This window comes from Hyaena hyaena, unplaced genomic scaffold (assembly GCF_003009895.1).
Source record: "Hyaena hyaena isolate Hyena2069 unplaced genomic scaffold, ASM300989v1 scaffold_9, whole genome shotgun sequence".
In the NCBI taxonomy this organism is placed as follows: domain Eukaryota; kingdom Metazoa; phylum Chordata; class Mammalia; order Carnivora; family Hyaenidae; genus Hyaena; species Hyaena hyaena.
In genome coordinates, this window is record NW_024080641.1 from 2,070,077 (window position 1) to 2,097,690 (window position 27,614).

At 51.7% G+C, this 27,614-nt stretch overlaps 3 protein-coding genes across 9 annotated transcripts; all 3 read left to right on the forward strand.

The window, feature by feature from the left end:
* The first annotated feature begins 537 nt into the window (after nt 1-537).
* Nucleotides 538-4,761, forward strand: LOC120242112 (izumo sperm-egg fusion protein 1-like). 4 transcript variants are annotated; one of them, XM_039247647.1, is made up of 9 exons: nt 538-1,245; nt 1,645-1,719; nt 2,063-2,149; nt 2,422-2,442; nt 2,816-2,896; nt 3,074-3,174; nt 3,430-3,583; nt 3,887-4,361; nt 4,578-4,761. In XM_039247647.1, the coding sequence occupies exons 1-9, from the start codon at nt 1,011-1,013 to the stop codon at nt 4,654-4,656; spliced, it is 1,308 nt and encodes a 435-aa protein (XP_039103578.1). In that variant the 5' UTR covers nt 538-1,010; the 3' UTR covers nt 4,657-4,761. The 4 variants fall into 4 exon arrangements, with proteins under 4 accessions (XP_039103578.1, XP_039103587.1, XP_039103582.1 ...); XM_039247656.1 differs by having other exon boundaries at nt 538-820; XM_039247663.1 differs by lacking the exon at nt 538-1,245 and adding an exon at nt 1,347-1,402.
* Nucleotides 4,762-11,333: 6,572 nt separating this feature from the next.
* On the forward strand, nt 11,334-26,684 carry LOC120242098 (izumo sperm-egg fusion protein 1-like). 3 transcript variants are annotated; one of them, XM_039247628.1, is made up of 10 exons: nt 22,596-22,953; nt 23,148-23,298; nt 23,695-23,769; nt 24,067-24,153; nt 24,415-24,435; nt 24,693-24,773; nt 24,937-25,037; nt 25,292-25,445; nt 25,755-26,037; nt 26,267-26,684. In XM_039247628.1, the coding sequence occupies exons 2-10, from the start codon at nt 23,223-23,225 to the stop codon at nt 26,661-26,663; spliced, it is 1,275 nt and encodes a 424-aa protein (XP_039103559.1). In that variant the 5' UTR covers nt 22,596-22,953; nt 23,148-23,222; the 3' UTR covers nt 26,664-26,684. The 3 variants fall into 3 exon arrangements, with proteins under 3 accessions (XP_039103567.1, XP_039103549.1, XP_039103559.1); XM_039247618.1 differs by having other exon boundaries at nt 22,595-23,298; XM_039247636.1 differs by lacking the exons at nt 22,596-22,953; nt 23,148-23,298; nt 23,695-23,769 and adding an exon at nt 11,334-11,403.
* On the forward strand, nt 13,552-17,647 carry LOC120242180 (izumo sperm-egg fusion protein 1-like). Of its 2 annotated transcripts, none has more exons than XM_039247723.1 (9): nt 13,552-14,110; nt 14,492-14,566; nt 14,948-15,034; nt 15,301-15,321; nt 15,673-15,753; nt 15,937-16,037; nt 16,292-16,445; nt 16,973-17,186; nt 17,418-17,647. In XM_039247723.1, the coding sequence occupies exons 1-9, from the start codon at nt 13,876-13,878 to the stop codon at nt 17,506-17,508; spliced, it is 1,059 nt and encodes a 352-aa protein (XP_039103654.1). In that variant the 5' UTR covers nt 13,552-13,875; the 3' UTR covers nt 17,509-17,647. The 2 variants fall into 2 exon arrangements, with proteins under 2 accessions (XP_039103654.1, XP_039103663.1); XM_039247732.1 differs by having other exon boundaries at nt 16,973-17,150.
* Nucleotides 26,685-27,614: the final 930 nt, after the last annotated feature.

Consider the following 27,614-nt stretch of genomic DNA (forward strand, 5'->3'; position numbering starts at 1 on the left):
AAGAGGTCTGGGGCTGGTCTCCTGCCCTAGAAGGAAAGACTGGGAACCCTGGTCCCTTCGTAGTGGCAGGGTCACCTGGCTGAGGAGTATTTCCTCCCCCAAACCTATCCCCTCGCGGTAAGCCCCCTCCTCGTTCTTCCAGCCGGTTTTCCTCTGGTCTTTTCCTCTCCCCCAGCCAGTGCTGAGAGCCGGGGCAGAGGCAAAGATTGAACTGGAACCGCCAGCGGCAACGGAGCTAGGGCCCCGGGGTGCTGTTGATACCTGAAGCAGAGGAAGATGCAGGGGCGCGGGGGTCCACACCACTCCTCCATCAGAACCTAAAGCCAGCCCCCAGCCATCGTCCATGCCAGTTGCCAGGAGGAGGAAGGGAGCCTACCCCCTTCACCCTAACACGACCGCCTCGAGGGCCTCATCTGGGAGGACACGATGAAAGTTCTAGTCCAAGAGGCGCGGCCTCTGAGTTATCCTGGAACTAGGCGGAGCCTCCCTTTGTTGCCGTCCAATCAAACTCCGGATTGCGTTTGTGGGCGGGGCCAAGGGAACTCCCTGGGAGCGTCTCTAGGGAAGTCGGGGGCCCAAGTAGGAAGCTAGAAGGTGGACGCTGTGGGAATTCCTTATATCTTGAGGAGATCGTCGAGTCTGACTCCAGTCATAAAGCTCTCCACGTCACGTGACCAGCCTCCGCCTCGCTCCAACAACATCCTTAATTTTAGTCGGGGGAAAATAGAGTGGAAGAACGTGGCCCGCTCGGCCCTTCTACAGCCTGGATTCGGCCCTTCAGGGAACCCTAGTATTTGAGGGAACAACTTTTAAATTCAAGGTCGGGCGGCGGCTGTTAAGGGTGCATCGGGACTCCGGACTCCTCGGTTTCCTAACCGAGAAGTGGGAGCCCTGGAAACTGGGGGTCTTAGTCTCGGGGAAGGGCTTCTTTCCCCTTAGCGATCACTTCCTCCGTGCGGGGTGGGAGGACCCTCCTCGGGGTTCTGCGCGGGCTGAGCGCTCTGGCAGCAATGGGTCCTCAACTAGCCCTCCTGGTGGGGGTGCTATCCGGCTACCTGCTTCCTGCCCGGGGCTGTATCATATGTGATCGGAGGGTCGTAGCAGCGCTGGACTCCTTGGATAAGGATTACCTGCCTACCCACGTGGCCCCCGAGCGTCAAAGAGAAGTGATGAGAATGATAAATGAATCCGTGAGGAATTTCACGATCCTGTCAGATGTAAAGGCCAAATTTATTGGGATTGTCGGTGAGGGCAGCGTAGAACGTGGGTCCCGGGAAAGGAGGGGTCTGAAGCTAGGCTTCCTGCAGAGGGGGCAGGGGGAGAGGGACGGAAGGGCTGAAGGCAAAAACTACTATATTCGGGAAAGGAGAAGTTTGGGATCCAGAATCCAGGCCTCCCCAGGGTTGGTAAAGCCCGTCTTCCATATATATATATATATATTTTTTTGCTTTACATAAAAAAAGCAATTTTATGTAAAAGACTACAACTCCCAGAAGGCAACGGGCGGGCAATTGCCTTACAGCGCAATCCTTGCCCAATAGCGACATGGGTATTGTAGTTTTTAACACTAGCCGAGCTAATGATACAGCAAGGTTTGGAATCTGAGGTTCTATCTCCTAACCCGCATCCCCTGTGTCCTTCCAGATGAAGCCACAATGGAATCCTCAGTCTTGAGTTTTGTGAGGAGGCTGAGACTTATCACAAACCGTGGTGTAACAGGTAAATGCACACATGGGCCAGGGGAGAGGCTCCAGAATCTTTTGGCTCTGAAGCCAAACTGCCTAGGTTCAAATTCTTCCCTGGTCATCCCTTTGCTGTGTGGCCTTGCGGGAGGGATTTCCTACCTTTGTCCCCTCTAAAATACATCATAACAGTGCCTGCACCCAGGCCGTCGCTTAGCTCAGTGGCCAGCATGTTAAGTGGTCATTCAATTTCATTGTTCCTCCCTGAGAAGGTCCCAACATGAAATGCCAGGCTCTTCAGGCAGAAGCAAATTTTCTTTACCTAACTACTGGGGTGGGGAGGGAGGAGATGCACTCCGTGTCACCCTGCTGCTTCCCAGGTGACGCTTTCCTGAAGGAGTTCATTGAGATGGTGACTCAGGAAAAGACAACCTTTCTGCAGAGCATTGCTGAGTTGCAAAAGAGAGGTGAGGAAAAAAAGGGAGTCCATCAGGGACCACAGTCCCTTCCTCCAACAGTCCCAGGGTCCCTGTCCCCAGCTCCCTGTTTGTCTATACCTATCCTATTACCTTTCCCGACCTAGTTCCCCCTTGGACCCAGAGATCCAGGCACCCGGGTCCTTAATCCCTCCAACCCAGGAGCCTAAACACCCACCTATTCCTTCGCTCCCTGTCTCATCTCCTTTAGCTTAGAAATCTGATCATCTTTTTCTTTTATTTTTTTCTTCCTTCTGAGACAGGTTTCTGTCCCAACAAATGTGGTGAGTCCGGATTATGGGAGCTGGTTTTCTATCCCTCATTCTCGCCCTGGTTAAACCCAGCCCATCTCCTCCTGCTTTGGGTCCTGATGGGTCTTCATTCCCCATATCTGAGAGGTTTCTGGTTCCCAATAGCCCTTCTGCACTGCAAACTTACTGGGCAGCAGGGCCCATTCTATGTGCGCTCCTTACTGAGCTGGGTTAGATCCCTCTTCTGGCAGTACTGCCTTCTAACCCTGACCCTTAGGCTGACCTCCCGGGATTAGGCACCTGACATCCCCCCGCCCCGCTCCGCCTCCGTCTCAGCCCTTGACCCTGCCCTCTCCTTTTAGTCTCCTCTGTCAGGATAAATACAGCCTTGATCCATCCCCTTCAGGTGTGATGTTGCAGTATCTGTTCTGGTGCCATATATGCCGAAAGCGCCATTACCTTTGTCAAAAGTCCATTAAATGCGGGGGTGAGAGACGTGGGGCCATTTGGAGGGGCTGGAGGTTGGCGCAAGACGGGTGGAGTCTTGAAGGGATGGAGACTGAAGCCTGCCCATTAGAAAAGGCAGGGCCAAGACCACGTGGGAGGGAGTTGAGGTTGAACCAGAAATCCTGAGGAAGCACATCACTGTAACCCCTCTCCCCAGTGCGACAAATCAGTGTCCATGAAAAGGAAGACATGATCCTGGACTGTGAGCTCGACTGGCATAAACTATCTGAAGGCCTGACCAACTACAGCTTTTACAGGGTGGGGCCCTTCAACCCCAAGACCATTAAGCTTGTGTGAGCCCCCGACCTCTGTATCCACAGGCTTGTACCCACAGTCGCTATGACCCATGACCTACCAGATCTGACTTCTACTGATTCCCGGGGATCCGATTCCCTTACCAGTATACCTTGGACTCCCATCTCCCCCCACTGAGGTCCCTTGATGCCCTCACCCCTGTACTTCCCCAAACCCTGAATTCCCCAGGCCTCTCTGACCCTTTGAGCTTGGGTCTAGGTTTGGGGGAGAAATTCTGAGACCTTGGTGTACAAGGGGAAAAGACCCACCCTGACGAAGCCCCTGGTGATGCCAGAGGATGCAGGTAACTACCGCTGCGAGTTGGGCACTGAGCAACATGGCCCAGCCTCCATCATCCATTTTGAAGTCACAGGTCAGTGCTGGCGGGTTGACAGAAGTATGGAATTCAGGATCGTGGAGTTGGGGGGACAGTCACCTTCGGGACTTGGCCTGCAGGTTAAAACTTCCCATTGGGGTGTGGATTCAGGCCACAGAAATGTGGCCCTCTGCTCACAGTGTGGCCACCACTCTCTTTTCCCAGTCTTCAGGCAGTTAGGGGCCTGATTATCACCTGGAATACGTAGGTCTTGGGGAAGGTAGGAGTGGAGAGAGCTTGCTGGGGCCACTGCGGGCCCTTGGGGCCTCTGACGACTGCTCTTTCCCTCTCCTCTATCAGTGTTGCCTCAAAGAATCATTGCCGAGACAATGTCCAAGACTTCAACCATGGCCCAGACAATGTCCGAGTCTTCAAGCATTGCCCCGAAAATGTCCAAGTCTTCAACCATGGCCCAGACAATGTCCAAGACTTCAACCATAGCCCAGACAATGTCTGAGTCTTCAAACATTGCCCCGGAAATGTCCAAGTCTTCAACCACGGCCCAGACAATGTCCGAGTCTTCAAGCATTGCCCCGGAAATGTCCAAGTCTTCAACCATGGCCCAGACAATGTTTGAGTCATCAACCATTGTAACCTCGCCATCAACCATTGGAAGCCAGTCATCAACCAATGGGACCCAGACAGGAAACTGGCATGACCTGTCCTCTACCCTCAAGCCATCAGAGTCTCCCAAGTCTGAGCATGTGCCTAGAGGCCGTGTGGTAGGGCTGCTGATCTGGGGCTGTGTGGTACTGATCATCGGCTTGCTCACCATGTGAGTTGCCCACTGAAGAAGGCAGGGCTTGGAGTGACAGGTGGGGTCTTCACCTTCCAAATGGAGGAGGTGGTCCTCTTGGGGATGGGGGGGGCTTACCTTTGTGGGCTATCTTTGAGTCATTGCTAGAATAAGATCAAAAATAGGGCAACTGGGAGGGGTGTCCCTCACTGAGGACCTAATCAGGTTCTGCTATTTGCACCCTCCCCTCCCCAGAGCACTTTGCTATCGTCCTGAGAAGGTGATGGATTCCATGAATTCCCGGTTCCCCACTTACAAGAGAGGTATTCCATAGGGCTAGGTCCCACACGGACAACCTTCACAGATCCAGGTTCAGAAGGTTCCAATGTAAAAAGCCACATTACCACGGTGCAAATAAAGATTTACGTGTTTGTCTATATATCGGGCTCATTTCCTCTGCTCTGATCCTCACTGGTTTCCCAAGAGGAGAGGTCTGGGGCTGGTCTCCTGTCCTAGAAGGAGAGACTGGGAACCCATGTCCCTTCATCAAGGCAGGGCCACCTGGATGAGATGTAATTCCTGAATCGAGGAGTTGGGAAGGACCAGACATACCTGGATCTTGCCATTCCCTTCTAGGCCCCACGTCACAGAACGCCCCCTCACCCTCTTCCAGCTGAGTTTCCTCTGGCCTTTTCCTGTCCGCCAGCCAGTGCTGGGAGCTGGGGCAGGCAAAGGCTGAACAGGAAGCGTGGGGTCAGGAACCAACCAGGGCCAATGGAGCCAGGGCCCCGGGGTGCTGTTGGGACAGAAACAGGGTAAGAACTGGTGACCTGGGGCTCCAGAACCCTCCTCCTTCAGACCCAGTGATGAGGGAGCATAAGGCAGGCTGTGGGGAAAACACAAGCTAACACCCCCACCTCCATGTGGGATATAGGTGATATTCCTCAAGGACTCCTGGCTGCCAAGAGACAGAGCAAAGGACAGAAAACAAATGGTGAAACTGATAAAAGTCTCCACCAGTTTGCCAGAAAAAGAAAATCCCATCAATAGCCTCAGTAACCAGTAACCAGTAGCCTCAGTAACCAGGCCAGTAACCTGTAGACTCCATTTTCAGGAGCTCCAACGTCACCCCTCCATAGTGAAATGGGGAACAAAGACAAAAAGGAAATGGAAGATGAAACTAAATTTCCTTATGGCTTGCAGCCCATTGAGAAATACTTGGGGCAACTGCAGAGTAGAACATTTCTCCAGGAACTCCCTACTGTCTTCATATGAATGCTTTGCTAGAGGAGAAACAACCTTAGCTCCACGATAGGCTCCAGTAATCTGTGAGTCTTTAGCATATACAAGTCTCTTTGGAAACTTCCGTTTGGAACTTGACCTCCCCCAAGTCCAAGGTGTATACCCAGGTGCGCTTCACCACCCCAGTGCAGCTCTTTCTGCCCCTGGGTCCTGTCCCCATGCCTTAATAAAATCACATTTTGCACCAAAGACGTCTTCACGAATTCTTTCTTGGCCACAGTGTACAGACCCACAAATCCCTCCATGACCCCCAAGCCTCCTCATATGGTGCCCAACATGTGGGACTGGGAGTCTTTTCATTTCGACTCTGAGCTTTGGTGCAAATTTGCTAGGTACTTCTTCTTTTCTTCCTTTACTTGCATTTTAGGGGCTTTTTGAGAAGTGAGGTTTTATTGGAACTCTTTCATGTCAATTGGTCAGGCTGCCATCCTCTGGCCCATGGCTGCTCTATGGGGAGGGGAAAGCCTGTGTTTTGGCTGAAGTTACTACCCCAGACGGAATGGTAATAAGACCCAGAAACTTGATGCCCTTTATTCCTGTCCTTATACAAAGTTGCCTGTCTCGGGCAGGGGACAGACACCTAAGTGGACTAACATGGCTGCCATTCTTAAGACTTCAGTGTAGGCATCCTCATTGGTCTAACTCACATTTCTGGTCTAGTTGCTTCTGGCCACAGAACCTGCACTATTATGAGCCAGTGGAAACTAATACTCGATTGAATTAAAACAGATGGACAGAACAGGGGACTGTTTCCTAGAGAAGCTGGCTGTAAAGACAAAGACTGTATGTGTTGGAATCATGATGGACTTCTGTCTGTCCTGGGTTTGGTCAATGTCCTCTACTAACTGCTACTTAAATTACAGAAGTGGGTAAATCACGTTTGCAAAAGTGAATTTTAACGTTTTTTTAACGTTTATTTATTTTTGAGGGAGAGAGAGAGCATGAGCAGAGGAGGGGCAGAGAGAGAGGGAGACACAGAATCTGAAGCAGGCTCCAGGCTCTGAGCTTGACGTCAGCACAGATCCTGATGCGGGGCTCGAACCCACAAACCATGAGATCATGACCTGAGCCGAAGTCAGATGCTTAACCGACTGAGCCACCCAGGCACCCCTCTTTTGTCTGCTAGGAAAGCCAAAGCTTTAGGCTTCATCTTTCACCAAATTTTTGATTACTTAGTTGATTACTTAGTTAGAACTTCTCAATTTTAAAGGAGCTACCTTTTGCTAACAACTGTATAGCCCTACATATTTGCCTTTGGCATCTCTTTTTACCACCTTGGCTAAATAAGTAATTTAAAGTTTGAGGATTTGTAATGATCTGTAATCCTATTTAGGATGTGCTTTGTAGCTTACTAAGGTTTTAGCAAACTTTTCCTGAATTTAAATCGTAGATGAAGTGTTTTTGACCAATTAGGCCTTTTCTGGTATATTAAGTTACTCTGGAAACACCGTCCAACAAATAATGGTAAATTAAAGCTTGTATTGCATGGGTAAATGTTTGAACGGCTCAAATATATGTGAAGTTCCTAAACTTTTAATGTCGTGGTATAGGGTTTTCATTTGGTGCTCTATCAAAGTATTATGTGTCTTTGAACAGTAGATTACCTTGTTAATTGTATCATAATGAACTCTCATATCATATTGTGAACCACACCCATATCTGAGATTTTGTCATTGATAGTTATTGTTCTGATACTCATCTTCAAGGATATTAATAAAAAGGGCTTTTAGGACAAAGAGAGGAATTTGACATCTTTAAGATTAAGACTTAAGTGGGTGAGAAGCTGCATTCGAACTGAACAAGAATTAGGAACATTGGACTAAATGATCTGAGAAAGATGATTCTAGTTTGGAACTCTTGTTGGAAATATTGCTGGTCCTCGAATGTTTGGTCTTCCAGATTGAGGACACTTTCTTTTAAGATATCTATGACAAATGGAAATGTGATTAAGTATTCATTTGTGTACAAACTGAAGCATTTAACCTTTCTCTCTACCTAAACCCCCTACAATTCAAAGACTCTCAGTGAGTAATGTTTCAGGGCAATTGTAATCATTTGCCTAAGTTCAATAAGCATTTCTTCTCCTTGTGACAGGATGCCATTGGAAATGCTGTTATTTTACCAAGGCTTTGACTGGAATGGCCTATTGGAGAGACATGCATAGACTCAGATATGACCCTACAGCTCTGAGGAACTAAGGTTGAGTTTGTGAAACATGGAGCCATAAAGCCCCTTGGAAATGTTGGCCTGATACCTTGCTCACAGAGTTCCCAGAAGCCTTACCAGGTGAATAAAGAAGGTCACTTTGCGGCAGGTGTAGGAGCCTCAGGATATCTTCGGGACCTCGAGAAGAGGAGTTTGCCCAAACCTACAGGAATTGCGGCCATGTCTGATGGCAGGTGCTTGGCTTGGCTTTTGGCCCGGAGAGGCTACTAAAAATTCAATCTAGATTTCCCATGAAAAGTTCCAGCAAAGCGAACTTTAAAAGATCCTTATAATTGATTGCTATTTTTGCTGAGGTTATGTGAATAATTAGGCCATGTTTATTAAACGAGATGCATTTTACAAGCGAATTAGTCTGGATTTGGCTATCTTGGGAAATGAGGGTTAGTTACTAGGGAGAAAAATTATGTTTCAATAATAGACCTTTATGGATACTAAATCCTAGTTCCGATTGTCTTTAAATGTTTGCCTGAGCTGGGCAACTTGAGGTAGACTTGAGAGATATTTTCACAATAGCACAGGTATAGACAATCTTTTTGCTTGTTATTGTGTGAGGATAATTGGCATAGGATTATTTGAACAGCTAGAAAATGGGATGGACTCCTCTAACATTCATATATAAAAAAGACTTTTCTCACTGTAAATCTATCAATAAATAAAGACTATAAAGCTTTATTAAATCATTCACCTGAACCAGGTTAATTCACAAATCTCTGAACATGCAAGCCATACATATCCTTCCTAAACCTGACCTGACGATTACTAAAAACCCACCCCATATAAACCCAGGAGGCCTGGTTTATTTAGAGGATTAAAAGTCTAATACAGAAGGGGATTTAGCTCCAAAATAAAGGTGTCCTTAATGAATCATATTATGTACTCCCACTACAATAAAATTAGAAGGGCACTCTTCATGGGCCCCTGTATCTAAATAAAACCTGTACCTCCTTCACAGGAAACCAATGGACAAACTAATGTGCCTTCTCATTCCTGTGAACCTGTGGAAGACCTCACAATTCTCTTACAATGGTTGTGCCTTTCCGTTTTCATTCTACTTTCCCCAATTTATACTAACAATTCCTTCCTACAATGGGCGCAGCATTAACGTTGAACCACAAATTCAGAGAGCTTGCTGGATACATAGAATTTTGCCCATGTCAAGCACATCTGGGTTACCTAGGTGGACCTCCTCTTTACAAGGTACTGATTGGCACTCTCTCTGTATCTATATTTCAAAAATAATGTAGAAAGATACTATGTTTAATAAGAAGTCTATCACTTATCAAAATGTTTCTTCCTGGTCCATGAGGAATAAGACTTGGAATTTACCAGGACACAACTGGACTTTTTCATATCCTCAAACTGTGAAGGTATGACTGATTTTACAAACCCACAAGTTAATATCTCTAGGATAGAGAGAGAGACAGCGTGAGCAGGGGAGGGAGAGAGGGAGTCACAGACTCTGAAACAGGCTCCAGGCTCTGAGCGGGCAGTCAGCACAGAGCCCGACGCGGGGCTCGAACCGACGAACCGGGAGATCATGACCTAAGCGAAAGTCGGACGCTTAACCGACTAAGCCACCCAGGCGCCACTCAGATGGGAGCTTTAAACAATCCTTTTCTTGGGGCGCCTAGGTGGCTCAGTCAGTTGAGCATCTGACTTCAGCTTGAGTCGTGATCTCATGGTTTGTGGGTTTGAGCCACACCTCGGGCTCTGTGCTGACAGATCAGAGCCTGGTTCGGATTCTATGTCTCCCTCTCCCTGTGGCCCTCCCCCACTCACGCGCTGTTTCTCTCTCTCAAAAATAAATAAAACATTTTTAAAAAGTCACTCTCTTTCCTTTAGCAATTGGTTAAACTCTTGGACTAGATGATTTTTGTCAACTACCAAAGGACTTTGATTGGGGTTTCTTTCCTGTTGTTCCAATTAAGTTTTGCTGTATCTCCTCCTGGTGCCAAGACTTTATCATTGCAGTAACCAAGCCAACAGATGATCCTTTCTACACAAGGAGGTTCCTGTATGTTGTCCACGTTGGATTCAACTGCCTCCATTTTGTAACTCCCCTAATATGCTCCTCAACTGATCAACATTGACTCATAGTGTGACGGGACCGGGGTTGGCACAGAGAGTCGTGACGCGTAGGCTTTTCTTTCCAGAAAGCAACTTTATTCATCGTGGGTTTGTACCCAAGAAACTGAACCCCGAGTGTGGCGGGGTGTAGCCTTTTATACAATTTCTACTTTTTTGTCTTCCATACATGGTAACATACTGACATACAGTCTGATTGGGCAGTCTGGTACGGAATCCTGAAGAAGGTCAGGACTATGCACCATAGCTCAGCTGCCCTCCCTTGTCTTCAGGTTTTCATCACATTCTTTTTTTAAAAATTTTCTAAATGTTTTATTTATTTTTTAGAAAGATAGAGACAGCGTGAGCAGGGGAGGGTCAGAGAGAGAAGGAGACAATCTGAAGACAGGCTCCAGGTTCTAAGCTGGCTGTCAGCACAGAGCCCGACGCGGGTCTCAAACCCAAGAACCGTGAGATCATGACCTGAGCCGAAGTCGGACGCTTAACCAACTGAGCCACCCAGGTGCCCCTCACCACATTCCTTAAGGAGGAGCTCTATCACCATAGGTAGGGACACCTCGACACCCCCAACTCAGCAAGAAGAAGCTACAGAAGATGAGACTTTCCACCTTCAATAAACTTAAAGATTTAAGGGTCAAACTTGTTCAGGGGGGATATGATGAGGGAGCACAAGGAAGCCTGAGGGCAAAATACGAGCTAGCACCCCCCACCCCAGGTAGGATATGTGTGATATTCCTCAGGCACTCCTGACTGCCCACGGATAAAGGACAGAAAACAAATGGTTAAACTGCTAAGAGGCTCCACTAGCAGATAAAGGGATTCTCATCAATAGCCTCATCTCCAGTAACCTGTAGACTCCATTTACAGGAGCTCCACCACCACCCCTCTATAGTGAATTGGGGAACAAAAGCAAGAAAGGCAGATAAAACTAAATTTCCATATAACCTGCAGACCATTGACAAATACTCGGGGCAAATACAAAATGGAACATTTCTCCAGGAATCCCCTACTGTCTTAATACTAATGCTTTGCTAGAGGGAAAAACAACCTTAGCTTGACAATAAGTAGGCTCCAGTAATCTGTGAGTCTATAGCATGTACAAGTCTCTTTGGAAACTTCCCTTTTGACTCTACCTCCCCCAAGTCCAAGGAATATACCCAGTTACACTCCAGCATCCCAGTGCAGCTCTTCCTGCCCGCGGGTCCTGTCTGCCCGCTTTAATAAAATCACCTTTTTGTACCAAAGAGGTATTCAAGAAATTNTCTTTTCAGCCCCATCTTGCCCAGTAGCCACATGGGTATTGTAGTTTTTAACACTAGCTGAGCCAATGATACCATAAAGCTTGCAATCTGAGGTTTTATCTCCCCTTCCCTCATCCCCTGTGTCCCTCCAGATGATGCCACAATGAGAATGGCATCTAGGAGATTTCGGAGGAGCCTGAGAATGATCATAAACCGTGGTTTAACAGGTAAATGCACAGATGGCCCAGGAGAGGGGCTCCAGAATCTTTTGGCTCTGGAGCCAAACTGCCTAGGTTCAAATTCCGTCCTGTTCATCCCTTAGCTGTGTGGGCTTTAGGGAGGTATTTCCCAGGTTTGCCACCTCTAAAATGGATCATAATAGTGCCCGTCCGCAGGCCCTCACTTAGCTCAGTGGCTAACATGTTAAGTGGTCATCAATTTCATTGTCCCTCCCTGAGAAGGTCCCAACGTGAAATGCCAGGCTCTTCAGACAGAGACAAGCTGCGTGTACCTCACTCCTGGGTGGGTGGGGGATGGGGAGTACACCCTGTCACCCTGCTGCTTTCCAGGTGACACTTTCCTGAAGGAGTTCTCCAAGATGTTGACTCGGGAAAAGGAAGGATTTCAGCGCAGTGTAGCTCGGTTCCTAAAACCTGGTGAGGGAAGATGGGAGTCCATCAGGGACCTCAGCCCCTTCCTCCAACTGTCCCAGGGTCCCTGTCCCCAGCCCCCTGCTTGTCTATGTCTATCCTATTACCTCTCCTGACCTCGTTCCCCTTTGGGCCCAGAGATCCAGGAAGCTGGGTCCTTCCTCCCTCCAACCCAAGACCCCAACCCCCCACCTCTTCTTTAGCCCCCTCTCTCATATCCTTTACCTTTGAAATCTGATAATTTTTTTTTTCTTTCTTCTGAGGCAGGTTTTTGTCCGAACAAATGTGGTGAGTCCGGATGATGGGAGCTGGTTTGCTATCCCTCATTCCTGCCCAGGTCTTGCCCCCGCCCTGCGGGGCCTATTCTCCGTGTGCTCTTCACTGAGCCTGGCCGGACTGCCTTCTAGCCCCGCCCCTTAGGCTCACCGCTAGGCATTCAGCAACTGACACCGCCCCAGACCTTGGCCCTGCCCTCCGCGTGTAGCCTCGTCTCTCAGGGCAAACACAGCCTTGTTCATGCCTCTTCAGGTAGGTTGTTGCAGCTTCTGAGGTATTGCGATAATTGCACGATGCACACCAAAAGTTGTCCAAAGTCCACAGATTGCGGGGGTGAGAGACCTGGGGCCCGCTGGAGGGGTGTTGCGCGAGAGGGGCGGAGCCTAAGTCGGCCCGGAGGAAAAGGCAGGGAGGAGAACAAGTGGGAGGGAGTTGAGGGAGGTCCTGGGACCATGAGGAAGCACCTCACCGTAACCCCTCTCCTCAGTGCGCCAAATCAACGTCCGTGAACTGGACAATATGATCCTGGACTGTGAGCTCGACTGGCATACAATAGCTGAAGGCGTGACCAATTACAGCTTTTACAGGGTGGGGCCCTTCATCCCCGATGCCCTTAGGCTTCTGTGAGCCCCGACCTCAATATCCACAGTCTTGTTCCCACAATCCCCACGACCCATGATCTACCAGGTTTGACTTCTGCTAATCCCCGAGGATCCCATGTCCTTGGCAGTATACCCTGGACTCCCGTCTCCCTGCCCACTGAGGTCCGTGATGATCTCACCCCTGTACTTCCCCAGACCTGAATTCCCCAGGCCTCTGTGACCCCTTGAGCTTGGGTCTAGGTTTGGGGGAGCAATTCTGAGACCTTGATGTACAAGGGGAAACAGCCCGCCGTGATAAAACGAATGATGATGCCAGTGGATGCAGGTAACTACCGCTGCGAGTTGGGCACTGAGAGATCAGGCCCAGTCTCCATCATCCGTTTTGAAGTCACAGGTTAGTGCTGGGGAGTTGACAGAAGTGTCGGATTCAGGGTCATGGGGCTGGGGGGCAGTCAGCATCAGGGTCGTGGCCTGTGGGTTAAAACTTCCCATCATGGTGTGGTTTCCAGCCACTGGGGTGTGGCTTCCTGCCCTGGATGCATCCCCTGCCACATTGATCGGGCTTCAGGCAGTGAGGGGTGTGATTATCACCTGGAAGGCCTGGGTGTTGGGGAAGGCTGGAGAGGAGAGAGCTTGCCTGGGCCACAGCGGGCCCTTAGGCCCTCTCAGGACTCCTCTTTCCTGCTCCTCTATCAGTGTTGCCTCAAAGAATCACTGCTCAGACAATGTCCAAGTCTTCAACCATGGCCCAGACAGTGTCCAAGTCTTCATCCATGGCCCAGACAATATCCAAGTCTTCATCCATGGCCCAGACANACTCCAGTCATAAAGCTCTCCACATCACGTGACCAACCTCAGCCTCGCTCCAACAACATCCTTAATTTTAGTCGGGGGAAAATAGAGTGGAAGAACGTAGCCTGCTCGTCCCCTCTAAAAGCCTGAAGCCTGAAGCCGGCTCTTCAGCTAACCGTAGTATTTGAGGGCACAACATTCAAGTTCAAGGTCGGGCAGGGGTTCTTAAGGGTAAATCTTGGTTTCCTAACCGAGAAGTGTGATCCCTGGAAATTGAGGGTCTAATTGGGAAGGGCTTCTTTCCCCTTAGCGATCACCTCCTCCGTCTTGGAGGGGGGACCCTCCCGGGGTGTGGCGCAGACTGAGCGCTCTGGCCTCAATGGGTCCTCAACTTGCGCTCCTGGTGGCGGCGCTAACTTCCTGCCTGCTTCCTGCCCGGGGGTGTATCATATGTGATCCAAGGGTCCTGGCGGCCCTAGACTCCTTGGATACGGAATACCTATCTAACCACATGGCGCCCGAGCGTCGCAGGAACGTGATGGAAATGATAAGACAAACCGTGAGGAATTTCAAGGACCTGCCAGATTTACAGCCTCACTTTATGGGGGTTATCGGTGAGGGCAGGGTAGAGCGTGGAAATAGCGGGTCCTGGAAAAGGAGGGGTCTGGGGCTAAGATTGTTGGGGGGCGGGGGCAAAGGAGGTAGGGAAGGAAGACCTGGAGGTAGAGTCGGCTAGGTTCCTGAATGGAGGAGGCTGGGATGCAGATTCAAGGGCTTCCCCAAGGATAGGAAATACTGTGTTCCTCTCTCCCTTACCCTGTAGTCAAAAACTACAACTCCCAAGAGGCAACGGGCGGGCGATACTTTTACAGCCTTACCCCTGCGCAGTAGCCACATGGGTATTGTAGTTTTTAACACTAGCTGAGCCAATGAGACCTTAAGATTTAGATTCTGAAGTTCTGTCTCCCCTCCCCGCATCCCCTCTATCCCTCCAGATGACGCCACAATGAACACGGCAGTCGTGAGTTTTCTGAGGACTGTGAGACTTGTCAGAAACAGTCGTTTAACAGGTAAATGCACAGAGGGGCCAGGAAAGGGCTCTGGAAACTTTCAGAGAAATTATTTTTGGTGAGGACGGGTCTGGTTAGTGGCTCTGGAGCCAAACTGCCTCGGTTCAAATTCCAGGCCCGTCATCCCCTAGCTGTGTGCCCTTGAGAGAGGGATTTCCCAGGTTTGTCGCCTCTAAAATGGATCATAACACTGCCTTCACGTCAGCCGTCAGTTAGCTCAGCGGCCAGCATTAAGTGGTCATTCAATTCATTGTCCCTCCCTGAGAAGGCCCCAACGTGGAATGCCAATCTCTTCAGAACGAGGGAAACTTCCTGTACCTCACTCCTGGGGCTGGGGGTGGGGGTGGGGGAAGCACTCCGTGTCACCCTGCTCTTTCTCAGATGACCGTTTCGTGAGGGAGATCTCCTGGATGTTGACTCTGGAAAAGGAAGCATTTCAGCACTATATTGATCAATTCCAAAAACAGGGTGAGGGAAGATGAGAGCCTGTCGGGGACCACAGCCCCTTCCAACTGCTCCAGGGTCTCTGTCCCCGGCCCCCTCCTTCTCTCTATCCAGCCCCTCACCTCTCCAGACCAGCCCTCCCTTGGATCGAGAGTTCCAGACACCGGGGTCCTTCCTCCCTCAAATCCAAGAGCCCAAACTCCAACCTACTCCTTCGCCTCCTCTCTCAGCTCCTTGAGCTGACAAATCTGATCTTTTTTTTTTTTTTTTTTTTTTTTCTGTTGAGGCAGATTTATGTCCCAACAAATGTGGTGAGTCTGGATTACTGGAGCTGATCTTCTCTTCCTTATCCTCGCCGGGTTAATACCCAGCCTGTCTCCTCCCGTGTTGGGTCTCCATTGTTCTTCATTTTCCAAGTCTGAGAAGTTCCTGGTCTCCAGATCCTTCCGCACTGAGGACTTAACTGGGCAGCGGGTCACATTCTATTTGCACTCTTTACTGAGCCTCGTTAGATCCCTCTTGCGGCAGGATTGCCTTCTAGCCCCGCCCCTTGGGCTGACCTCGAGGGATTAGGCACCTGACTCCGCCCCAGACCTTGACCCTGCCCTCTTCGTTGAGCCTAGTCTCTCAGGGCGAATATAGCCTTGTTCATGTCCCTTCAGGTACGATGTTGCAGCGTCTACTGTGGTGCAAAAATTGTGTCCAGGACAATTACATCTGTCGAAAGTCCAGAGATTGCGGGGGTGAGAGACCTGGAGTCAGCCGGAAGAGTTGTTGTGAGAGGGGTGGAGCCAGAGAAGAGCTGCAGTCTAGAGAGGGCGGAGACTGGAGGACGCCCACCGGAAAAGGCGGATCTGAGACCCAGGGGAGGGAGTTGAGGGCCAGGAACCTTGAAGAAGCACCTGACCTTAACTCCCTCTCCCCAGTGCGCCAAATCAACGTCCATGAGAAGGAAGACATGATCCTGGACTGTGAGCTCAACTGGCATAAATTATCTGAAGGCCTGACCAATTACAGCTTTTACAGGGTGGGGCCCTTCAACCCCAAGTCCTTTAGGCTTCTGTGAGCCCCGACCTCTGTATCCACACGGTGTTCCCACAATCCCTATGACCCATGACCTATCAGGTTTCAGTGCTACCGATTTCTGGGGACCCTGTGCCCTTACCAGTATACCCTGGACTCTTATATCCCCCCCACTGGGGTCCCGTGATGATCTTACCCCTGGACTACCCAAAACCCTGAATTCCCCAGGCCTCTGTGACCCCTTGAGCTTGGGTCTAGGTTTGGGGGAGCAATTCTGAGACCTTGCTGTACAAGGGGAAACGGCCCACCCTGACCAAGCCCCTGGTGAGGCCGGAGGATGCAGGTAACTACCGCTGCGAGTTGGGCACTGTGCGATCCAGCCCAGCCACCATCATCCATTTTCAAGTCACAGGTCAGTGCTGCAAAGTCAAGAGAGTGTGGGATTCAGGGTCCCGGGGTTGGGGGACAGTCAGCTTCTGGGCGTGGCTTGCGGGTTAAAACTTGCCTTCAGGAGGGCGCCTGGGTGGCTCAGTCAGTTGAGTGTCTGACTTCGGCTCAGGTCATGATCTCACGGATCCTGGGTTCGAGCCCCGCGTCGGGCTCTGTGCTGACATCTAGCTCAGAGCCTGCAGTCTTTTTCATATTCTGTATCTCCCTCTCTTTCTGACCCTCCCCTGCTCATGCTGTCTCTCTCTCAGAGGTTAAAAAAAAAAAAACAAAAACAACTTCTTGTCGGGGTGTGGTTTCATGCCAAGGAGGTATGGCTTCCTACCCTGGGTGAGGCCCCCCGCCACATTGATCGGGCTTCAGGCAGTGAGGGGTGTGATTATCACCTGGAAGGCCTGGGCGTTGGGGGAAGGTGGGAGTGGAGAGAGCTTGCCGGCGCCACGGCGGGCCCTTGGGGCCTCTCAGGACAGCTCTTTCCCTCTCCTCTCTCAGTGTTGCCTCAAAGAATCATTGTCCAGCCAGTGTCCAAGTCTTCAACCTTTGTAACCCAGCCGTCAATCATTGGAACCAAGGCAGAGGAGGAAATCGGGGATGACCTGTCCCCAACCCACGAGCCCTCAGAGTGTTCAAAGAATGTGCAGAGAGGCCGTCTGATAGGGCTGCTGATCTGGTGCGTCTTCCTGCTGATAGCAGGCTTTGTCACCGGGTGAGCCAAATGCTGAAGAAGGCAGGGCTTGGAGTGAGGGGCGGGTTCTCCACTTCCTAAAGCAGGATGGGGTCCTTTGGGGGCGGGGCTTAGAAAACAGGGTGGGGCTTACTTAGGTGGGCGAAATTTGGGTCACTCCTAGAAAAAGGATCAAATATAGGGAGGTTGGGATGGGCGTCCCTAACTCAGTGCCTAATCTGGTTCCGCTATTTGCACGCCACCCTCCACCAGTGTACTATACTTTCGGTATGGGACGGTGATCGATTCCATAAACTCCTGTTTGGCACAGACAAAGCCGCCGCCCCACAAGACTAGGTTCTAGAGAGTCGGCTGTCCCAGAGCCCGCTGTCACAGATCCGGCTTTCGGAGAGCTAGGTTCTGAAGGTACCGAAGGAAAAGGCCTCAGTACAAAGGCGCAAAATAAAGATTTATCCAGATGTCTATATATCAGATTCATCTCCTCCCGTCTGATCCTGAGTTTTGATTTCCCAAGAGGAGAGCTCTGGGGTTGGTCTCCTGTCCTAGAAGGACACTGGGAACTGGGTACCTTCGTGGTGCCAGGGCCGTGTGGCTGAGATGTAATTCTCCCGTCAAGGAGTGAGGAAGCTCCTACCTAGAGCCCTTGCACAGGTCCGGTCCCCTCAAGGGCCTCCGCTACACACTCTTCCAGCGGGGTTCCTCTGGACTTTTCCTGTCCCCCACTCAGGGCTGGGAGCTGGGGCAGAGGCAAAGGCTGACAGAACAGCGGGGTCAGGAACCCCAGGGCCAACGGAGCCAGGGCCCCGGGGTGCTGTTGGGAGCTGAAGCAGGATAAGGACTGGGGACTCAGGGGCGCATACCCTTCCTCTGTCAACCCAGGAGCCGGTCCCCAGCAATCTCCCATCCCAGCACCCAGAAGCTAGGTGCCCACCGTTCTCCTCCACCCAGACTGAGGAGGCAGATCTCCAGTCCCCTCCATCCAAACCCCACTAATGAGGGCCTAATCTCAGTGGACCAGGTGAAAGTTCTAGTCTGAGACTGGGCGGCCGCCTCCACCGTATCCCGGAATTATAGGCGGAGCCTCACTTTGTTGCGGTCCAATCAGACTCAGAATTGGGTTTGTGGACGGGGCCAAGGAAACTTGGGAGTATCTCTAGGGAAGTCAGAGTCCCAGGTAGTAAGTAGAAGGGGGAGGCTTTGGGGATTCCTTGTAGATTAGGGTGAAAGGTGACCCTGGCTCCAGTCATAAAGCTCTCCACATAACCGCGACCAACTCTCCCCCACCCCAACAACATCCTTATTTCAGTCTGGGAAATGGAGTGGAAGATCTTGCCTTTCAAACGTCCTCAAACTGCTTTGGCTCTTCAGCTACAACTTTCAAGTTCAAGGTCAGGAATCAAGTTCAAGGTCAGGAATCCGCTGCTTCGAATGCATCGGGACTCCGGACTATTTTATTTCCTTAGAGATAAGATGCCCTTCAGGGGCGTCTGGGTGGCTCAGTTGGTTGAGCATGTGACTTGGGCTCAGGTCATGATCTCGCGCGTCGTGGGTTCCAGCCCCAGTGGCGGGCGCTGTGCTCACAGCTTGGAGCCTGGAGTTGGCCTCGGATTCTGTGTCTCCTCTATCAGTGCCCCTCCCATGCTCGTTCTCTCTCTCTCTCTCCCAAAGATAAACAAACACTAAAACAATTATAAAAAATGACTGTGTCCTGCAAACTGGGAGTCTTAGTTTCAGGGATGAACTTCTTTCCCCTTAGCGATCACCTCTGTGAGGTGGGAGGGTGGCGATCTCCTCCGTGAGGACGGTCCTGCGTGGACTGAGCGCTTTCGCTCCAATGGATCCTCAAATAGCCCACCTGTGGGCGGCGCTAGCCAACTGCCTACTTCCTACTTCCTGCCCAGAGCTGTATCCTAAGTGATCAAAGGGTCGTGGCAACGCAGGACTCCTTGGACAAGGAATACCTGCCTACCCACCTTGCCCCCGGGCGTCACAGAGAAGTGATGCAAAAGATAAGACAAACCATGAGGAATTTCTGGGATCTGCCATAATTAGAGGATACCTTTATGGAGGTTATCGGTGAGGGCAGGGTAGAGCGTGGGAATCCAGGGTCTTGGGAAAGCAGGAGTCTGGTGCTAGGATGCTGGGGGCAGAGGCAGTCGGGGGACGGGAGGGAAGGGCCGGAGACAGCGTCTACTGGGTTTCATGAATGGAGAGGGCTGGGATGCAAATTCTAGATCTTCCCCCAGGCTAGCCAATACACTGTTCCCATACCCCTTACCCTGCAACTTTATGTAAAAAACTACAACTACCAGAAAGCAACGGAGTGGCGATCCCCTTACAGCCCTAGCCTTGCCCAGTGCCGCATGGGTATTGTAGTTTTGAACACCAGCTGGGCCAATGAGACCTTAAGGCTTAGAACCTGAGGTTCTATCTCCCCTTCCCACATTTCCCGTGTCCCTCCAGATGAGGCCACAAAGGAAAGGTCAGTCTTGAATTTTCCTTTTTACTTTGTTTTTAACATTTTTATTGTTTTGTTTGTTTGTTTGTGTGAGAGATAGAGCATGAATGGAGCATAGGCAGAGAGAGGTGGAGACACAGCACGAGAATCAGGGTTCAGTCTCTGAGCTGTCAGCACAGAGCCTGACACGGGGCTCAAACTCATGAGTAGTGAGATCATGGCCAGAGCCAAAGTTAGAGGATTAACCAACTGAACCACCCAGGCGCCCCAACTTGAGTTTAATGACAAGTGTGAGACTTAACTGAAATGGCGGTGTAGCCGGCTAAATGCACAGAGGGGTCAAGGGAGGGGCTCCAGAATCTTTCAGAGAAACGAGTTTTGGTGAGGATGGGTCTGGTAGTGGCTCAGGGGCCATCTGCCTCCGATCAAATTCCAGCCCCCTCATCCCCTAGCTGTGTGGCCTTAGAGAGGAATTTCACTGCTCTCTTTCCTTTAAAAAGGATCCTTACAGTGCCTGCCTGCCAGGCAATGCGTAGCTTCATGGCCAGCATTTTTAAGTGGTCATTCAATGTCACTGTCCCTCTCTGAGAAGGCCTCAGCTGTGATGCCAGTCTCTTCAGACAGAGGTGGGGAGGAGGGAACGGAATCCGTGTCACCCTGCACCTTCCCAGATGACACTTTTGTGAATGAGTTCTCCAAGATGTTCATGTGGGAAAAGGAAACTTTTCAGAGCTACCTCATGTGGGTCCAAAGAAAGGGTGGGGGAAGATGGGAATCCCCAGGGACCACGGCCTCTTCTCGCATCAGTCCCATGGTCCCTGTCCCCAGGACCCTGCTTTCTATGTCCAGCTTCTCACCTCTCTCAACCCTGTTCTCCCCTGGACACAGAGATCCAGAACCCGAGTCCTTCTTCCAACCCAAGAGCCCAAACCCAAACGATTACTTCGCACCCTCTTTCAGCCTCTTTAACTTAGGAATCTGATCATTATTCTTTTTTCTTAGGCAGATTTTTGTCCTAACAAATGTGGTGAATCTGGGTTATGGGAGCTGGCCTCTACCTCTCAAATGTGACCTGTAAATGCCCAACATTTCTCCTCTTGCTTTGGGTCTGGATGGTTCTTCATTCCCCAGTCTGAGAGGTTCCTGGTCCCCAAAAGTCCTTAGCACTGCAGACTTAATGGGCAGGAGGGCATATTCTGTGTGCTCTTCCCTGAGCCCGGTTAGATCCTTCTTCTGGCAGGACCCCCATCTAGCCCCGCCCCTTGGGCTGATTCCTAGGGATTCTGCACCTGACCCAACCCAGCGCTTGGCCCTGCCCTCTCCGTTTGCATCCTCTCTCAGTGCAAATACAGGCTTGATCCTGCGCCTTCAGATACAAAGTTGCAGCTTCTGATCTGGTGCAGTAACTCCAAAAAGCAGCTTTAGGTTTGTGGCAAGTCCAGAGATCGCAGGGTTCTGAGAGCTAGAGCTTCCCGGAGGGGTCGGGGCAAGACGGGCAGAGGAAAGCTGGAGTCTAGAGCGTGCTGAGACTGAAGCCTGCCCACCAGGAAAGGGGAGCCTAGAGAAAGCAGGAGGAACTTGACAGAGGGCCAGGAACTGAAAGAGACTATCCCACAGTAACTCCTGTCCTCAGTGCACCAAATCAATGTCCATGAAAAGGAAGACATGGTCCTGGGCTGTGAGCTCAACTGGCATAAACCATCTGAAGGCAGGACCAATTACAGCTTTTACAGGGTGGGGCCCTTCAACCCCAAGTCCTTTAGAATTTTGTGAACCACTGACCCCTGTATCCATAGCCATGTTCCCACAATTCTTATGTCCCGTGAGTGACTTACCAGGTTTGACTTCTACCAATCCCTGGGGACCCCATGCCCTTACTAGTATACTCTGGACTCCCATCTCCCCCCACTGAGTCCCTGTGATGCTCTCACACTTGCACTAGCCCAAGCCCTGAATTCCCCAGGCCTCTGTGACCCCTGAGCTTGGGTCTAGGTTTGGGGGAGCAATTCAGAGACCTTGGTGTACAAGGGGAAATGGCTAGCCCTGACCAAGACCCTGGTGAGACCAGAGGATGCAGGTAACTATCGCTGTGCGTTGGGCACTGTGCGATCCGGCCCAGCCCCAATAGTCCATTTTCAAGTCAAGGTCAGTGCTGTGACCTGTGACCAGATGTCCAGGGTCAGCTTTCACACCCCCAAGTAACAAAGGTTCTGAATGTTCCAAAGGAAAAGGCCATAGTACTAAGTGAAAAATAAAAGATTTATCGGGTTGCCTAAATATAGGACTCATTCCCTCCGCTGTCTTTTGGACTCTTGATTTCCCGAGGGGAGGTCTCAGGCTGGTCTCCAGTTCCAGAAGGAGAGACTGGGAAACCGGATCCCATCATCATGGCAGGGCCACCTGAGAGATGTAATTCCCAATTCAAGGAATAGGGAAGGGCTAGTCCTACCCAGATCCCCTCCCCCAGGCCTGTCCCCTCATAGGATGCCCCCTCTCCGCTCTTCCAGTAGGCTGGGGTCCTCTGGCCTTTTCCTGTCCCCGAGTCAGTGCTGGGAGCTGAGGCCAGGCAAAGCCTGAACAGGAAGAACGGGGTCAGGATCCAACCAGGGTCAATGGAGCAGGGCCCCGGGGTGCTGTCGGGACCCGAAGCAGGGTAAAAACCGGGGACCAGGGGGTCGACACCCCTCCTCCATCAAATCCAAGACCCCAGTCCCCAGCCTTCTCCCGTATCAGCAGCCAGGAGTTAGGCTCCCTTCCTTCTCCTCTGCCCAGACTCATTAGTCTGAGCCCCACCCCCTGCACCCCAACCGGACCACTCAGGAACCTCATCTGGGATGATGAGATGAAAATTCTTGTCTGAGAGGAGACAGTCGGCTTTATCCTGGAACCATAGGCGGAGCCTCCCTTTGTTGCGGTCCAATCAGACTCACAGTTGGGTTTGTGGGCGGGGCCAGAGAAACTCCCTGGGAGCGTCTCTAGGGAAGTCCGGGGGGGCCCATGTACGAAGGTAGAAGTTGGAGGCTGTGGGATTTCCTTGTAGATTGAGGTGGCCCTCGAGGGTCACTCAGGTCAAAGGCTGTCCACATCACGTGGCCAGCGTCAGCTTCGCTCCAACCACATCCTTAATTTTAGTCGTGGCACGATAGAGTGGAAGGACGCGGCCTGCTGGGCCCTGCTCAATGCCCTCCGCCTGGGTTCCTCTCTTCAGTGAATCCTAGTAGTATTCGAGCGGACGACATTCAAGTTCAAGGGCGGACAGCGGCTGTTCAGGGTGCATTGGGACTCCGGACTCCTCGGTTTCCTAACCGAGAAGTGGGAGCTCTGCAAATTGTGGGTCTTAGTCTCGAGGAACAGCTTTTGTCCCATTTGTGATCACCTTGACGGTGTGGGGTAGAAGGATTCTTCCTGGCGTTCTGCACAGACTGAGAGCTCTGGCGGCAATGGGTCCTCAACTAGCCCTCCTGGTGGGGGCGCTAGTCGGGTGCCTGCTTCCTGCCCGGGGCTGTATATTATGTGATCCTAAGGTCGAATTGGCGCTGAACTCCTTGGAAAAGGATTACCTGCCTACCCACATTGGGCGAGGGCGTCAGCAAGAAGTGATGAAAAAGATAAGACAAACCCTGGAGAATTTCAAAGATCTGCCAGATTTAAAGCCAACCTATGATAGGATTGTCGGTGAGGGCCTGGTGGGGCATGGGAACGCTGGCTCTGGGGAAAGGAGGGGTCTAGGGCTAGGATTGCTGCGGCGGGGGGGGGTGGGGGTGGGGGGGGAGAGGTCTGGCGGAAAGGGCTGGAGGCAGATTCAACTTGGTTCGGGAATGCAGAAGGTTGGGAGCAGAATCCAGGCCTTCCCAGGGTTGGGAAATACTGTGTTCCCCTACCCCTTATCCTTCAATTTTACGTAAAAAACTACTACTCCCAGAAGGCAACGGGGGCAATCTCTTTTCAGCCCCATCTTGCCCAGTAGCCACATGGGTATTGTAGTTTTTAACACTAGCTGAGCCAATGATACCATAAAGCTTGCAATCTGAGGTTCTATCTCCCCTTCCCTCATCCCCTGTGTCCCTCCAGATGATGTCACAATGAGAATGGCATCCACGAGTTTTCTGAGGAGTCTGAAAATGATCACAAACCGTGGTTTAACAGGTAAATGGGTCAAACTGCCCAGGTTCAAAATCCGTCCAAGTCATCCCTTAGCTGTGTGGCCTTGAGGGAGGATTTCCCAGGTTTGCCGCCTCTAAAATGGATCATAACAGTGCCTGGCCCCAGGCTGTCGCTTAGCTCAGTGGCCAGCATGTTAAGTGGTCATCAATTTCATTGTCTCTCCCTGAGAAGGTCCCAACGTGAATTGCCAGCCTCGTCAGAGAGAGACAAGCTGCGTGTACCTCACTCCTGGGTGAGTGGGGGATGGAGAGTACACCCTGTCACCCTGCTGCTTTCCAGGTGACACTTTCTTGAAGGAGTTCTCCAAGATGTTGACTCGGGAAAAGGAATCGTTTTGGCGCAATGTAACTCGGTTCCTAAAACCTGGTGAGGGGAGATGGGAGTCCATCAGGGACCTCAGCCACTTCCTCCAACTGTCCCAGGGTCCCTGTCCCCAGCCCCCTGCTTGTCTATGTCTATCCTATTACCTCTCCTGACCTCGTTCCCCCTTGGGCCCAGAGATCCAGGAAGCTGGGTCCTTCCTCCCTCCAACCCAAGACCCCAACCCCCCACCTCTTCTTTAGCCCCCTCTCTCATATCCTTTACCTTTGAAATCTGATAATTTTTTTTTTCTTTCTTCTGAGGCAGGTTTTTGTCCGAACAAATGTGGTGAGTCCGGATGATGGGAGCTGGTTTGCTATCCCTCATTCCTGCCCAGGTCTTGCCCCCGCCCTGCGGGGCCTATTCTCCGTGTGCTCTTCACTGAGCCTGGTTAGATCCCTCTTCCGGCCGGACTGCCTTCTAGCCCCGCCCCTTAGGCTCACCGCTAGGCATTCAGCAACTGACACCGCCCCAGACCTTGGCCCTGCCCTCCGCGTGTAGCCTCGTCTCTCAGGGCAAACACAGCCTTGTTCATGCCTCTTCAGGTAGGTTGTTGCAGCTTCTGAGGTATTGCGATAATTGCACGATGCACACCAAAAGTTGTCCAAAGTCCACAGATTGCGGGGGTGAGAGACCTGGGGCCCGCTGGAGGGGTGTTGCGCGAGAGGGGCGGAGCCTAAGTCGGCCCGGAGGAAAAGGCAGGGAGGAGAACAAGTGGGAGGGAGTTGAGGGTGGCCCAGAAACGTTGAAGAAGCCCCCCCACCCCCGACCTTAACCCTCTCTCCCCAGTGCGCCGAATTAGCGTCTATGAAAAGGATGACATGAACCTGGACTGTCAGCTCGACTGGCATACAATAGCTGAAGGCGTGACCAATTACAGCTTTTACAGGGTGGGGCCCTTCAACCCCAAGTCCATTAGGCTTCTGTGAGCCCCGACCTCTGTAACCACAGCCTTGTTCCCACAATCCCCACGACCCATGATCTACCAGGTTTGACTTCTGCTGATCCCCAGCGTTCCCATGCCCTTGGCAGTATACCCTGGACTCCCGTCTCCCCGCCCACTGAGGTCCCGTGATGATTCACCCCTGTACTTTCCCAGGCCTGAATTCCCCAGGCCTCTATGACTCCTTGAGCTTGGGTCTAGGTTTGGGGGAGCAATTCTGAGACCTTGATGTACCAGGGAAAACGGCCAGCCCTGGCCAAGCCCCTGGTGCGGCGAGAGGACGCAGGTAACTACCGCTGCGAGCTGGGCACCGAAAGATCGGGTCCAGTCTCGTTCATCCGTTTTGAAGTCACAGGTTAGTGCTGGGGATTTGACAGAAGTGTGGAATTCAGGGTCCTGGCACGGGGGTGGGGGGGCAGTCAGCTTCCGGATTGTGGCCTGTAGGTTAAAACTTCCCATCACGGTGTGTTTTCATACCAAGGAGATGTGGCTTCCTGCCCTGGGTGAGGCCCCCCGCCACATTGATCGGGCTTCAGGCAGTGAGGGGTGTGATTATCACCTGGAAGGCCTGGGTGTTGGGGGAAGGTGGGAGTGGACAGAGCTTGCCGGCATCATGGCGGGCCCTTTGGGCCTCTTAGGACTGTCTTTCCCTCTCCTCTCTCAGTGTTGCCTCAAAGAATCATTGTCCAGCCAATGTCCAAGTCTTCAACCTTTGTAACCCGGACATCAACCACTGGAACAAAGTCATTAAGCATTGAAACCCAGTCCCCAACCATTGGAATGTCATCACCGGCCATTGTTACTGAGGCAGAGGAGGAAATCGGGGATGACCTGTCCCCAGCCCAAGAGCCCTCGGAGTGTCCAAAGCCAAAGAATGTGCAGAGAAACCGTCTAATAGGGCTGCTGATCTGGTGCTTCTTCCTGCTGATATTGGGCTTTGTCACTGGGTGAGCCAAGGTCTGAAGAAGGCAGGGCTTGGAGTGAGGGGCGGGTTCTCCACTTCATAAAGCAGGATGGGGTCCTTTGGGGGCGGGGCTTAGAAAACAGGGTGGGGCTTACTTAGGTGGGTGAAGCTTGGGTCATTGCTAGAAAACGAAGAAATATACGGAAGTTGGGGTGGGTTACCCTAACTCAGGACCAATCAGGTTCTGCTTTTTGCACCCTCCCCTCCCTCAGCGTACTTTGCTTTCAGTCTGAGAAGGTGCTCGAATTTTTAAACTCCTGGGGCCACACCGACAAGGCAGCTGCTCCACCAGATGAGGTTTCAGAGAGTCGGCTATCCCAGAGCCCGCTGCCACAGGGCAAGGTTTCCCAGAGCCAGCCTCCACGGAGCCCGCTGCCACAGGACAAGGCTTCCCAGAGCCAGCCTCCACGGAGCCCGCTGCCACAGGACAAGGTTTCCCAGAGCCAGCCTCCACGGAGCCCGCTGCCACAGGGCAAGGTTTCCCAGAGCCAGCCTCCACGGAGCCCGCTGCCACAGGGCAAGGTTTCCCAGAGCCAGCCTCCACAGAGCCAGGTTCCAAAAGTTTCAAAAGTTCCAAAGGAAAAGTCCACAAGACGAAAGCCCAAATAAAGTTTTATCTGGTTGTCAATATATCAAGTTCATTTCCTCCCATCTGATCCTGAGTTTTGGTCTCCTGAGTGGAGAGTTCTGGGCCTGGTCTCCTGGCCTAGAAGGAGACACTGGGAACTGGGTCCCTTCGTGGTGGCAGGGTCACCTGGCTGAGATGTAATTCCCAAATCAAGGAGTGGGTAGGGCCAGTCCTATTTATTTATTTAATTAATTTATTTATTTATTTACTTATTTATTTATTTATTTATTTTTAGGAGAGGAGAGAGACACAGCGTGAGCAGGGGAGGGTCAGAGAGAAAGGGAGTCACAGACTGAAACAGGCTCCAGGCTCTGAGCTGGCAGCCAGCACAGAGCCCGACGCGGGGCTCGAACCCACGAACCGCGAGATCATGACCTAAGCGAAAGCCGGACGCTTAACCGACTAAGCCACCCAGGCGCCCCTTGGGCCAGTCCTATTTAAATCTCTCCCCCGGTCTGGTCCCCTCAATGACCCCTGTCCCCACTCTTCCAGTGGGGTTCCTCTGGTCTTTTCCTGTCCCAGAGAGTGTTGGGGGCAGAGGCAAAGGTTGAACACAAATAGTGGGGTCAGGAGCCAACCGGGGCTAACCAAACCAGGACACCCGTGTTGGGACCTGGAGCAGGGTTAAGAGCCAGGGATTGGGGATCCACACCGCCCCTCCATCAGACCTAAAGGCAGCCCCCAGCCATCTCCCATCCCAGCATCCAGGGGCTAGGCTCAGGCCCTTCTCATTCGTCCAGACTCAAGAGTCTGAGCCCCAGCCCCCTCCACCCTAAGCAACCATCCCAGGGCCTCATCTGAGAGCACCGGATGAAAGTTCTAGTCTGAGAGGAGGTGGCCACCAAGGCGTTATCCTGGAACCATAGGTGGAACCTCCCTTTGTTGCCGTCCAATCAGACTCAGAGTTGGGTTTATGGGCGGGGCCAAAGGAA